The 14,046-nt window shown below is 50.3% G+C and overlaps 1 protein-coding gene across 3 annotated transcripts in view; it reads left to right on the top strand.

Moving 5' to 3' along the window:
- The first annotated feature begins 4,602 nt into the window (after positions 1-4,602).
- CCNE1 (cyclin E1) overlaps positions 4,603-14,046 on the top strand; it is a 13,044-nt gene continuing 3,600 nt past the window's right edge. Inside the window, exons 1-7 of one of the 3 annotated variants that reach the window (XM_017499887.2) lie at positions 4,609-4,755; positions 5,143-5,189; positions 5,290-5,377; positions 5,573-5,641; positions 9,706-9,851; positions 9,961-10,096; positions 13,099-13,245. In XM_017499887.2, the coding sequence (XP_017355376.1) occupies positions 5,167-5,189; positions 5,290-5,377; positions 5,573-5,641; positions 9,706-9,851; positions 9,961-10,096; positions 13,099-13,245 (609 nt within the window). In that variant the 5' untranslated portion in view covers positions 4,609-4,755; positions 5,143-5,166. Of the gene's footprint in view, positions 4,756-5,142; positions 5,190-5,289; positions 5,378-5,572; positions 5,642-9,705; positions 9,852-9,960; positions 10,097-13,098; positions 13,246-14,046 lie in introns of all 3 variants that reach the window. The other 2 variants (XM_017499888.2, XM_037728309.1) reach the window with 2 other exon arrangements.

The following is a 14,046-nucleotide window of genomic DNA, read 5'->3' as shown; positions in this document are numbered from 1 at the left end:
TCCCTCTACGAAAGGTCAACTTATGTGGCAAGATGGCCTCATGGCTGCAGGCCCACTTCTGATCCGCTTAGCAACTCCTGAGGCTCCTCATTGGCCGAGCCGGGGTCACTCCTGACCAATTGCATGGCCAGGAATGGGGAACTCTGATTGGCCAAGGCCCCCTCCCCCATTAAAGTGCAGAGAGGGTGGTGCTTGGAGGAAAATGCTGGACCCTGACCGGAAGGGAGAGGCCAGGGCCTTTGCTCTCCCAGCCCGTGCTCTGTCTTGCAGCTGTGCCTGTCTTCAGAAATCCCAAAATGAGATTTAAGTGAAAGCTGAGGATATGGCGGTCAGACACTAAACAGAGCACTCTTGTGTCTTAGCTAGTGCCGTGAGGGGAGCTTCCTGCTCCATGTCTGCCCAGCCGCCCTCACCTCCCCAACCTCATCACACGTTCCCACTCTTTCAAGCATCTTCAAATTACTCTCTGCTCTTTTTTATTTTTTTTCTTTTTGAGTCACAGGGTCTTGCTGTGTCGCCTGGGCTGGAGTGCAGTGGTGAGATCACAGCTCACTGCAGCCTCGACCTCCTGGGCTCAAGAGATCCTCCTGCTTCAGCCTCCAGAGTAGCTGGGACTACAGGCATGCACCACCATTTTATTTATTTATTTATTTATTTGACTTATTTTTGTGTTTTTTTTTTTTTTGTGGAGCTGAGGGTCTTGCTCTGTAGCCCAGGCTGGTCTCAAACTCCTGGGCTCAAGCAAAAAACTTCGGCCTCCCAGAGTGCTAGGATTGCAGGTGTGAGCCACTGTCTCTGCTCCTTGCAACCTTGAACTTTGCACAGAATCCAAAAATGTCAGCTGCCATCATGATCCTATCAGACACTAAGTCGAGAGGCCCATTTTAATTTTCCCTGGAATGTTTCACTGGTCACAGCCTCTATCCGAAGAAGCGATGGCTGAGCTTGCTCCCCAGTGTAAGAGGAGGTTAGGCCAGGCCAGAAGCACCCATCAATTTTCAGTCTTCCCACCTTAGTGTCTTTACACAGCAGCATCCGCCGGTTCTGAGTGGGAACCAAGCCTTGGGGAGCATGGGTTGGGCCCTTGCCTGGCTGGCCTGGAGGGCCTGTGCCGGCAGATTGTCCCGTCCAGGGAGCCAAGCCTCTGGGGCTTTCCCAGGCTCGGGTTCCCTGGCACTGGGCCGCAGTCACTCTGAAGTTGACAGCCTGGTCCTGTTCATCCTCCCCGGCCCCCACCTCACAGCTCACACTGGTACAGGCTGGCCCCTCCTAGAAGAGGAGGGGCCTTCTAGGAGGGTCCATGTGTAGCCTCACAAGATGCCTGGCTCATCCGGGCAGCCTGGGAAGGACTTCCCCATGTCAATCCCCTGCTCTTCCTTCTCTTTAACCTTTATATCCTGGTGGCTGCTGTCCATCATCAGAGCCTGAACCGTGTAGGAAGCTAAGCAAATAACCTCCAAATCTCTTTATGAGTAATAACAACAACACACATTAAGCAGTTTGTGCCAGATACTGGTGAAAACACATGAGGGGTACTAATACATTTACCCCTCACAGCAACTCTAGGACGTTGGGACAATTAATTAGAATTATACCCATTTTACAGTTGAGAAAATGAAAGTACTGAGAGGTCGGAGAACTTTCCCAAAGTCTCATAGCAAAGGGGAGGTGCTGCCCTCCCTACACAGCAGCTGGTTCACCACCTCTGATGCAATCCACAGTCTCCCCCAGGTCTGGACCAATGCTCAGGAACTCTGGACCTGAGGCAGCCACAGAATGGAACAAACCCAAACACCCAAAGGTGAGCTACCCTAGAAAGGCAAACATCGGGTCTGCCACAGTGGCTCACGCCTGTAATCCCAATACCTCGGAGGCCGAGGTGGGCAGATCACCCTGAGGTCGGGAGTTTGAGACCAGCCTGGCCAACATGGTGAAACCCTGTCTCTACTAAAAATACAAAAATTAGCCAGAGATGGTGGTGGGCACCTGTAATCCCAGGTACTTGGGAGGCCGAGGCAGGAGAATCGCTTGAATCTAGGAGGCAGAGGTTGCAGTGAGCCAGGATTGTGCCACTGTACTCCAGCCTGGGTAACAGAGTGAGACTGTGTCTCAAAAAATAATAATAATAATTTCTTTCATTTTTACTGAAGTATAAAATACATTCAGTAAAGTGCACAAATCCTAGGTGTGAGCTTTTATGTATGTATCAATCGATGAACTTTTATACATGTACACAGCCATGAAACCACCACTCAGATCAAAACATACATGTCTAGTACCCAGAAGTTTCCCCTGGTCCTCTCCCATGGTGAGAGAGGTGACTGCTGTCACCATAATTTTGCCTTTTCTTAAACTTCAAATAAATGGAAACTTACAAATAAGGGTGTCTGGCTTCTTGGGCTCAACATGATGTCTGTGAGATTTTCATGTTGCTGCACGAGTCCCTGGTTTCTTTTATTCATTGCTGTGTAGTATTCCATTGAATTAATATAACAACATTTATGTAACCATTCTGTTCTTGATGAATGTCAACTAGGATGTGGAGCATTTGGGCTCCATCTTTGCCAGAGGGAGTATACATTGCTGTCACGACTAAGGAAAGCTGTCTTGTCTACCATCATTATAATAACTCATTTATTGAGCGTTTACTGTGTGCAGGTATTGTATGGGAGTCACCTACATTATCTTAGTCTTCACGATTACCCTTGGGAGTAGATAGTTGTCACCTGTGAAAAGGGATAACCTTGGTATCAACATGAATAGGATTATTGGGAAGTTTCATTGAGATAATATGATACTTTGAAGAACTTAGCCCAACGCTGCCATTTTGGAAATACCGTTTATGATACCTGTTACTGGTGATTCCCAACGGGCACACGATGGGGGGTTCAGGTGCCTGATGAGTCCACGCTGAGCAAGCAGCCCAGCAGCCTTGGCCTCTGAGCGCCTGGGGGGGTCACAAATGTGTAAGCCTCTTCAATAACACCGTGGATCTAATGTCAAGAAAAAGGTCACTAGGGGAGGGTGAGGGACAGGACTGAGACTTTAGCTTAAGAATGGCCCTGGGAACGTTCCAGAGCCTTCTTTTACGCACGTCTTCCTGAAGCTGAGTGCAGAGGGTACTCTGAAGTGATGATTGCTGCCTACCTGTCTCTCTCATTAGCCGGCAAGCTCTGCAAGGGCCTAGACAGTGCCTGTCTTTCATTCAGAAACACAATTTAAGTGTCTCCTTTGGTCCAGGCACCCAAGAACCGAGGGATACAGCAGTGAGCAAGAAAGGTGAGGTGAGGAGAGAGAAGAAACAGACTGTGTAGGGGCTGGGCTCCCAGCACTTTGGGAGGCCAAGGCGGAAGGATTGCTTGAGATCAGGGGCTTGAGACCAGTCTGAGCAACATAGGGAGACCCTACCCCTTCCCTCTCCCCCCACCCAGAAAAAATACAAGTCTTCAGGGAGGAAAGACAGAGGAGCTGTGGAGGGGAGGCCTGAGGTTTGAGGGAGGGGTCAGGGCCAGGTCCTATGGAGCCTGTAGCCCAAGACAGGGAGTATGGATTTGATCCTTAGCTGATGGGAAACAACTGGAAGACATTTTGTTTCTTTTTTTTTTTGTGGAAATGGGGTCTCGCTGTTACCCAGGCTGGTCTCGAACACCCCAAGGGGCCGGTGGTCTCGGCCTTCAAAAATGCTGGGATTACAGGCGTGAGCCACGGTGCCCGGCCTCAACTGGAAGGCTTTAAGCTAGAGATAGGTGCTAGGGAATCCCAGGGTCAGAAAGGTCTTCAGAGTGCCCTGGAAAAGCTTGCGGGGGAGGGGCACGTATGGTAGGGACGCATGGAAGGAACTCACGTATCAGTTGAATGAATGAATGAACGACCCAATGCACTGAAGGATGAATGGACAGGCGGCCAAGAATAGCAGCCGGTCCCCAGGGCGCCCCAGAGCCCCCGGCCTGAAACCTTGGTTCTAGGCCCAGGCACAGGCGTGGTGACCTTGGGGATGTCCCCGCCCCGGACTCAGGGCCCGGAACCCGGCGTACCCGGGGCGGGGAAGGCGTGCCTAGCGGGACAGCGCGCGCGGCGGAAAGGCGGGCGGCGCTCCCCGGGAAGGCCCCCCACACATCCCCCCGGCTCGGTCCCGTCGGGGCCCGAACCCGCGCCGCGCGCCGTGTTTACATTCCACCCGCGCGGGCCACGCGGCTTTTTGCCGCTCCAGAGCCACTCGGCCCCGCCCCCGGGGTCCGCGGCCCGCCCCTCGCCGCCGCGCGCCAGACTTCTCCCGCGTCCTGCCCGCCGCCCCGCCCCGCGTCCCGCGCCCCGCGCCCCGCGCCGCCCGGCCCTCGGCGCGCAGGCCCTGTCACTTGGCCCCGCCCCGCCCGCCGGCTCCGCCCCGTCGATCAGGCCCCGCCCCCGATTCCCCGTCCCTGCGCCTCGCTGGCCGGCGCCGCGGAGGGGCGGACCTGGGGGCGGGGAGAGGGACGGGGTGGGGCGGGCCCCGGGCCCGGCGCGGCCGCTGAGGGGCTGGGAGCTGCGGCGGGGCGGTGCGAGGGCGGGCCGGGGCCGGTTCCGCGCGCAGGGATTTTAAATGTCCCGCTCTGAGCCGGGCGCAGGAGCAGCCGGCGCGGCAGCCAGCGCGGTGTAGGGGGCAGGCGCGGATCCCGCCACCGCCGCGCGCTCGGCCCGCCGCCTCCAGCCGCCGCCGCCGCCGCCGCCGCCGCCTGCCGGGGCTGGAGCGCGCTGCCCGCCGCGGACACGATCCTGGTGAGGCTCCCGCTGCGGGCTGCGGGCAGGGACTCCCGGGGCCCGGATCGCGCCGGGGATCTGGGTGGGGGCGGGGTGCGACCAGGTCGCGGGTCCCCGGGCAGCGGCGCGGGGCGCCCCGGGAGGGTGCTGGGAGCGCGGCAGAGAGGGGTGGAAGGGGACACTGAGGCAGCCCGGGCCCCGGGAGGCGACGGACCGGGGATGGGCTGCGGGTCCCCCTGGTCGGGGGTCGGCAGGGGTGCGGGGCGCGGGCGGGGCGCGGGTGACAGGCCACCCCACCATCGGCCATCTTCCCGGCCCGCCCGGCCGCCCGCGAGCGAGGGGGGGAGGGGTGCCGGGCCCGCGGCCTGACCCCGCTGCCGCCTCACACCCCGCGCCGCCCCGCAGGCCTCAGGCCGGAGCAGCCCCACCATGCCGAGAGAGCGCAGGGAGCGGTGAGTGCCCGCGCCGCGGGGCCGGACGGGATGGGACGGGTGGCGTGGGGGAGGGGCAGCCACGGGTGCTCACCCGGCCCGGTGCCACCCGGGTCCACAGGGATGCGAAGGAGCGGGACACCATGAAGGAGGACGGCGGCGCGGAGTTCTCGGCTCGCTCCAGGAAGAGGAAGGCAAACGTGGCCGTTGTGAGTACAAAGGAGACAGGTTGGGGAGCACTCCCCCATCTCACCTGGGTACCCGACTTGGCTCTGCCTGCGGGGGCGGGGGTCCCTTGGGCAGAAACGGTGCTCATAACCTGATCAGCTTTCTCTTCTATTCTCTCTCTGTTTTTGTCTTGTTCGATGTGTTTCCTTGGGGCCTTGGGGGTGGCTTCATGTTAGTTTTTGCAGGACCCAGATGAAGAAATGGCCAAAATCGACAGGACGGCGAGGGACCAATGTGAGGGCCAGGTAGGTCCGCCTGACGTTGGGCCTCTGTGGAGGTCCCTCTGCTCTCTGTGGGTCACATGGGGTTTCATGTTTAAGACACTCTGGTGAGAATTAGTTTCTCTAATACAGCCACAGCCCATATGGCCCAGCACTGTACCTGTCAGTGGGCACGAGCCTCTGCCAGTCCTGGGATTCCAGGAAGCTTGGTGTTCCTGACTGGCACCATCTGAGATTACAGATATGTGCTGATGCCTGGAACAACCAGCCTGGACATCACATTGTTCACTCCTCCCTTCTGCACGGGAGGAAACTGAGATTCAGGAAGAACGTAATCCAGAGTCCTGTGCCATCCAGGGGCAAAGTTGGGCACTCGGCCTTGTCTGTAAAAGTTGGTGAATTGGGGAAGGGTTCCTGTGTGTTCATAAGCAACAGCTGCCCCCACCCTGGCCCCCACCCACCATCTATGCCTATTTTGTTTGTCATGGTGCTTAAGAACCTCCCAATCTTCTTTAGGTCAGATTTCAAATTCTCCTCTTTCTGGCCCTAGAAGTTCTTCTAGCCCCTCTAGCAATTACCTGCATTGATCCCCAGCTCAGCCTGACCTCAGCAAGAGTATCAGTGGACCATTCTGTGTAATGATAGGTGGTGTCTCAAGACATTTTCTTGACGGCTTTTCTTTTCTCTCCTTGTGGAATTCCTGCCAAATTTCCTGCCTGCAGTGTGATCATCATTGTAATATTAGAAGTTTCTCGCAGAAAAAGCTTGTACTATCTCTTTACTTTCAGAAATGGCTGGAGACTGTAGTTACGGCAGGCGTAATCTCTAAACTGGCTGGTCAGGCCTTCTGACTCTATCACAGATAAATGCTGAACAGAAACAGAGTTTGACCTGAGTGCGGGGATCCCAGTTAGGTTAGCAGAGGAGCAGGTCACTTAGCAGAACAGCAGCCAGGGTCGCTCGTGGGGACGCAGAAAGGGTTTCAAAGCAATGGGCCGTGTTCACAGTAGCCATTGTCACTGCACGTTAAGGCCCCCCAAAATAAGCATTTCTGAGGAGGGTCCCCTGAATATCGAAGGAAGAGTTGCTGATTTCAAAGAAGTCTTTCTTCAAAGAAGCCATTTCAGAAAGGAAATGCGATGGCATATCCCAAGTTTTCTTTTTCTCCCCTTAAAAAAAAAAAAAAAAAGTATGTTCAAATCAAGCAAGTTGATTTTGTAGGTATTATAAAATGAACCCTGACTGTGAAATTCAGGATTGTTTATTTTCCCAGCTGTGTTTTGAATAGAAAAGAAACTTCCAACCGACGGCGAAGCAGGGCCGTTCCGGTTGCATTCTTGGAGTTTTAGAAGCGTGTCTGTTCTCAAGGATATTCTGAGCGGTGACCAGGGTGCCTGGGACGGACTGTGGCTCTGCCCACTGGCCACAGAGCATGAATTACTGTGCTACTGGAATAGCCATATCATTTCCCACTAGAAGGCATTTTCGTGGTTATCCAGAGATTAATGGCAACAAATTTCTATACATTTTGTAGCGTAGAGAGCTTAAACATTAGCTGTCTATTTATGGAGCCGTATCTTTGTTATTTCTCTGTGAAGATTCATGAAACTAGAACTCTGGGGTACAACAGAACCTTTTCCTTGTTCACATACGGAACTCTTCTCTGGAGTTATCATAGTTCGCCCCGATATGACAGTCTTGAGCTGCTTGGAGCCACAGTGCTAAACTCTTGTGAAAATGCTTCATCAAGACCACATGGAACCATTTTGATTTTCATCTTAGGCTGTTCTTAATGAAAAGAATACCCTTTTATCTGAGATCTGTTTAATTTTTTTTTGCATGAGATGCCCAGTCTTTCCATCGAAGTGGAATCCTGGACTGTTACTTTTCAGAAAATAATCCTCATAAGGAAAAAAAGCAGTATGAGGAGTCAGAGTGGTTAGGAATCCCATTGGTCTCTTGCTGTTATCTAATTCCTTCCTAAATAAAGTCAGACAGGTCTTGCTTTGAAACTTGGTGTACGCTCAAGTAAAGGACGTAGACTTAGTCTCACTCATCCGCTGGTCCCTAAAAAGGCCAGCTTTGGAACCATTCGTCTGCTGGTGGTTCATCTAGCTTTTGGTAACTGTTGCTGGACTTGTTTCTATCCGAAGGCTTGCTCTGAGATGTGTCAGCCATCTGGCCCTAGAGGGTGGCACCCCGCTTTATTCCTTCGAGACTAGAATTCATTCTTCCTGAATGAAGAACAACTTACAGCGGTTGTAATGTGACCCTTTTTGAGTCAAGGAAATGCCACCCGCACATGGTACTAGAACTGAAAGGAAGCAGGCTTGCTCGCACAGCTGTTGGCAGGAGCAGTCATGGATAATTTGCATGCCCAATTCTTTGTACATTGGGTGGGGAAGAGCTTTATCTGGCTTTGCTCTTCTAACTGAAAGTGCTTGGGCTTCCTCTGAAGGGGGCCTGTGTGCTGTGGTCGCCACTTTGTGCTGTGTCTTTGAGGCCACGTTCATTTAGAGTGACCCCGGTTGTCTGTTTTGTTCTTCAGTCAGTATTAATGATCTCTGCTTGCTTGCTTTCTTTTTTGAGGCAGCCTTGCTCTGTTGCCCAGGCTGAAGTGCAATGGCGTGATCTCAGCTCACTGCAACCTCCGCCTCCTGGGTTGAAGTGATTCTCCTGCCTTAGCCTCCTGAGAGCTGGAATTACAGGCACCCGCTACCATGCCCAGCTAATTTTTGTGTTTTTGGTAGAGAAGGGGCTTCACCAGGTTGGCTGGTGGTCTCTGCTTGAAAAAAAAAAAATGCAGGGTATGGCGGCTCAGGCCTGTAATCCCAGCACTTTCGGAAGACAAGGTGGGAGGATGGCTGGAGTCCAGGAATTCAAAACCAGCCTGGACAACATGGCGAAACCCCATCTCTACAAAAAAAAAATACAAAAATTAGCTGGGTGTGGTCATACGTGCCTATAGTCCTACCTGCCCAGAAGGCTGAGGCAGGAGGATCGCTTGACCCCAGGAGGCAGAAGTTGCAATGAGCGGAGATCACACCACTGCACTCCAGCCTGGGCAACAGAGGGAGACCCTGTCTCAAAAAAAAAAAAAAAGAAAGAAAGAAAATGCCGAGTCTCAGACTTTCATATGGATGCCATGCTAGTGGGATTGTTACCTGCCTAGTATCTTCATCAAAGTTTCTATTATTTTTAGTAGAGATGGGGTTTCTCTATGTTGATCAGGCTGGTCTCGAACTCCTGACCTCAGGTGATCCACCCGCCTCAGCCTCCCAAAGCGCTGGGATTACAGGCGTGAGTCACTGTGTCCGGCCTTGATTTGGTTTTAACTAGGTGGATGTTCACTCTGTTTCAAGTTAAGGAAAACGAAAAGTCCTTACTGTTTAACATATTTGGCTGGTCCTGCAACAAAAAGAAAATGTCACATTTGATGGGTTTTTGTTTTAAACTGAGAGGACTTTAATACATATAGCAGCTAATTTACATTTTTTATCTTTTATACTTATGAATGTGAAGTGCTTATGTAAATTTTTTTTCAGTATATCCAAGCGTGTTCAGACCTAGAATTTTTTTTTTTTTTTTAATTTTTTTTTTTTGAGACGGAGTCTCGCTCTGTCGCCCAGGCCAGAGCGCAATGGCGTACTCTAGGCTCACTGCAACTTCTGCCTCCTGGGTTCAAGCAATTCTCCTGCCTCAGCCTCCTAAGGAGCTGAGATTACAGGTGTGCACCACAACGCCCGGCTAATTTTTGTATTTTTAAGTAGAGACCGGGTTTCACCATGTTGGTCAGGCTGGTCTCAACCCCCTGACCTCGTGATCCGCCCACCTCAGCCTCCCAAAGTGTTATGTAAATATTTTTATTGACAATTTTGTTTTAAGAACTTTTAGTAGATGGGTTGTACTGGTTAAAAAACAAATCTTTGAATTGTGACCATATAATCTCATAATATGTCTTTTTGGAAGCACTTTCAGAAGTCATGCCCAGTATCTTACTGAGTTGCAAGTGAATCTGGAATGTTTCTGGGTAATGTAAGAGCTGTTTGCATCTTATCACACCTCTCCTGTGTATTTTTCATTTACAGGCTTGGGACAATAATGCCGCCTGTGCCGACCCCTGCTCCCTAATCCCCACACCTGACAAAGAAGAAGATGAGCTGGTTTACCCAAACTCAATATGCAAGCCTCGGCATATCGCGCCGTCCAGAGGTTCCCCACTGCCTGTACTAAGGTCAGTGCTGACTCTGCCATGTGGCTTGCGGGTCTCTTAGTCCATACGCCCCCTTATCCCTCACAACGTGGACGCATTCTTACCCCTTATGTTGTGTGTTTTGTTGTAGCTGGGCAAATAGAGAGGAAGTCTGGAAAATCATGTTAAACAAGGAAAAGACATACTTAAGGGATAAGCACTTTCTTGAGCAACACCCTCTTCTGCAGCCAAAAATGCGAGCAATTCTTCTGGATTGGTTAATGGAGGTGAGCCTGAGTCTTCCTGTTCACTTCACGAAAGCACTGAGCATTTCCAGCATTTTTGCGTATCAGGACCCCTGTGTGGTTTATTCCATTGACACGCGCGCCATCTCTGAAACTGTATGGTATATTTACTGTGGTGGTCTTTGGTTTTGCTTGTAGTCTTAGCAAGAATTTCTAATATCGTTTTATCTTTCAGATGTTTTAAAATTGGCATCTAATTTTTTCCATCAAAGTTTAATTATTAAGGTTATGTTTTCCAGTAAATTGTAACTATTGACATTTTAGATTTGTTCATTGTGGTCATTCAATTGCTCTTTTTTTTTTTCTTTTTTTCGAGATGGGAGTCTTATTCTGTTGTTACCCAGGCTGGAGTACAGTGGCACAATCTCAGCTCACTGCATCCTCCGCCTCCCGGGTTCAAGCGATTCTTCTGGCCTCAGCCTCCTGAGTAGCTGGGATTACTGGTTCACGCCACCACACCCGGGTAATTTTTGTATTTTTAGAAGAGACAGGGTTTCACCATGTTGGCCAGGCTGGTCTTGAACTCCCAACCTTGTGAGCCAGGGTGCCCGGCTAAAATTGCTTTCAAATGTGTCCAATGGGATGCATGTATCACCACTTTGATAGCTACTATCACAAATTGTAAACACATATGAACAAGCTTATCTTAAAACAGATCTGACTTTCTCCTTTTTAACTTGTTGGAACCCATTCCCTTTTCTTACCATTCCCTTTTTTTTCTAATAAGATACATTGTTCAGATCCCGGCTGGGCGTGGTGACTCACATCTGTAATCCCAGCACTTTGGGAGGCCAAGGCAGAAGGATCCCTTGAGCCCAGGAGTTGGAGACCAGACTGGGCAACATAGTAAGACCCCATCTTAACAAAAAATAAAAAACTGTCAGGGCACAGTGGCTCACGCCTGTAGTCCCAGCTACTGGGGAGGATGAGACGGGAGGATTCTTGCAACCAGCAGTCCGCCATGACAGTGCCACTGCGCTCCAGCCTGAGTGACCATGAGACCATGTGTCAATTTTTTTTTTAGCATAGTTTTAAAGGTATTTGAACCATGGGAGTGGCTTCTGTATTTTGAGACAAGAGTCGCTGTGTCACCCAGGCTGGAGTGTAGTGGTTCAGTCGTGGCTCACTGCAGGCTTAACCTCCTGGGCTCCAACAGTCCTCCTGCCTCAGCCTCCCAGTAGTTGAGACTACAGGCACGAGCCACTACGCCCTGCCAATTTTTTTTTACTTTTTGTTGAGATGGGGTCTCACTATGTTGCCCGGGCTGGTTTCCAACTCCTGGGATCATGGGATCCTCCTGCCTCGGCCTCCCAAAGTGCTGGGGATTACAGGTGTGAGCTATTGCACCCAACTCAGATTTTTTCTTGATCCACACTATTTTATTTCTCTTTAACGGTTAATCAAAAGTTAATCAAAGGTTTTTTGATTAAAAATTAATCAAAAGCTTTTTGAGACAGAGTCTTGCTCTGTTGCCCAGGCTGGAGTGCAGCGACAGGATCTTGGCTCATTGCAACCTCCGCCTCCTGGGTTCAAGCAGTTCTCTACCTCAGCCTCCTGAGTAGCTGGGATTACAGGTGCCCACCACCATGCCCAGCTAATTTTTTGTATTTTTAGTAGCAATAGGGTTTCACCATTTTGGCCAGGCTGGTCTTCAACTCCTGACCTTGGGAGCCGCTGCGCCTGGCGGTAGTATATGTCTTACTGGGATGAATTGCAGTAGCTTATAGTTTCTTGCTTAAGGGAAGCTTCCTAGACAACCTAGTATGACTTGAATGGGTGAGAAGTGGGCTTTTCTTATGAAGTGGAAGGACATCTCAGGCAGATCCATTTCACGAAACCATGTAGAAGCTGAGCGTGTAACTACAGAAGTACCCCTCATCCTCGGGGGGATGTCCCAAGAACCACAGGAGAGGCCTGAAGCCACAGATGATACTGACCTCTGGATATGCTACGTTTTCAATCCTCTACTTTCACGTTTTCACTTAAAGAAAGTACTTCACGCCTTCTCTTTGGCATTTCCAAATAGCCAGCATAACTACTCTTGCCCTGTGGGGCCATTATCCAGTAAAATAAGGGCTGCTTGAACGCCAGCACTGCTGTGCTGTGACAGTCCATCTGATAACCTGTGTGCTACTGAGTGACTAACAGGCAGGTGGCCTGCTCCGCGGGGATGTGCGGGCAAGGGGATGAATGATTCACATCCTGGGCAGGTGAGGGTGGGACAGGCCAGGTCCCCTAATTTAAAACCTATCAGCCAGGCTCAGTGGCTCACGCCTGTAATCCCAGCACTTCGGGAAGCCGAGGCGGGCAGATCATGAGGTCAAGAGATCAAGACCACCCTGGTCACCATGGTGAAACCCCGTCTCTACTAAAAATACAAAAATTAGCTGGGTGTGGTGGTGCGCACCTGTAGTCCCAGCCACTTGGGAGGCTGAGGCAGGAGAATTGCTTGAACCCGGGAGGTGAAGGTTGCAGTGAGCCGAGACTGCTCCACTCCACCCTACCCTGGTGACAGAGCAAGACCCCGTCTCAAATTAAAAAAAACAAAAAAACCTATCAGTTGTTAGGCTGGGCACAGTGGCTCATGCCTGTAATCCCAGCACTTTGGGAGGCCAAAGCAGGTACTTGAGGTCAGGAGTTCGAGACCAGCCTGGCCAATAGGGTGAAACACCATCTCTACTAAAAATACAAAAATTAGCTGGGTGTGGTGATGGGTGCCTGTAATTCCAGCCACTCAGGAGGCTGAAGCAAGAGAATCGCTTGAGCCTGGGAGGTGGAGGTTGCAGTGAACCAAGATCAAAACACTGCACTCCAGCAATAAGACACTCTCTCAAAAAAAAAAAAAAGCAAAAACTATTAATTGTTGATTTCAGGAACTTTCCGTTTAATATTGTCCTATATTTTCCTTCACCAAAATCAGTACAAGTTGTTTTTCCCGCACTCCCTCAAGTAACTATTCTGAAACTTACTACATATGTTTTCAGGTGTGTGAAGTCTATAAGCTCCACAGGGAGACCTTTTACTTGGCACAAGATTTCTTTGACCGGTATATGGCGACACAAGAAAACGTCGTAAAAACTCTTTTACAGCTTATTGGGATTTCATCTTTATTTATAGCAGCCAAACTTGAGGTAAATGCTTTTCAAATATTTGTTATATGATGTGCGCTATTTCTTGAGCTTCACTGAGATTGGGGGAAGAGGTTGGTGCTTTGTCCATAGCATTCATCCTAAATTTTTCTCATTTGCAACCCTGTAAAGTTAAGACACATGCAAAAAGAGAGAAGAGGCTGGAAAGTAACCAGGAAAGAGAAAAGGTATGGAAGATCTAGGTTCAGGTAGTTACATGAGCAAAAAAAAAAATTGAGCTTTGAACTAAGATTGAAATTTGGGGCCCAGGGTAGTGGCTCATGCCTATAATCCCAGCACTTTGGGAGGCCAAGGTGGACGGATCGCATGAGGCCAGGAGTTTGAGACATGGTAAAACTCCATTTGTGCTAAAAATACAAAAATTAGCCAGGCGTGATGGTTCGCGCCTGTAATCCTGGTTACTCAAGAGGATGGGGCAGGAGAATCGCTGTAGCCCAAGAGGCAGAGGTTATAGTGAGCCAAGATCCCACCACTGCACTCCAGGCTGGGCAACAGAGGGAAATTCTATCTCAAAAAAAACAAAGATTAACAATTTGTATATGATTATCAAAGAGTGTATGGGCCTAACCTTCAAACGTGTTAAAGGTACTAAAAAGGGGATATTTTGGTTCAAAAGTACCTACAATGGGTCAAAGTTCTGTCCACCTATTTAAGGGCAGGGGTGAGATTTTTTTTTTTTTAAGCCAGTCAAATTTAGCAGTGGGGGGGTGTATACCAACTTTAATGATACTAATGTATTTTTTTTTTTTAATTAAAAAAATTTTTTTTTTTAAAGATGGGGTT

The sequence above is a fragment of the Cebus imitator genome, unplaced genomic scaffold (assembly GCF_001604975.1).
Source record: "Cebus imitator isolate Cc_AM_T3 unplaced genomic scaffold, Cebus_imitator-1.0 Scaffold261, whole genome shotgun sequence".
NCBI classification, from domain to species: domain Eukaryota; kingdom Metazoa; phylum Chordata; class Mammalia; order Primates; family Cebidae; genus Cebus; species Cebus imitator.
The sequence above is the reverse complement of the archived record's forward strand: the minus strand, read 5'-3'. Positions and strand labels throughout refer to the sequence as shown.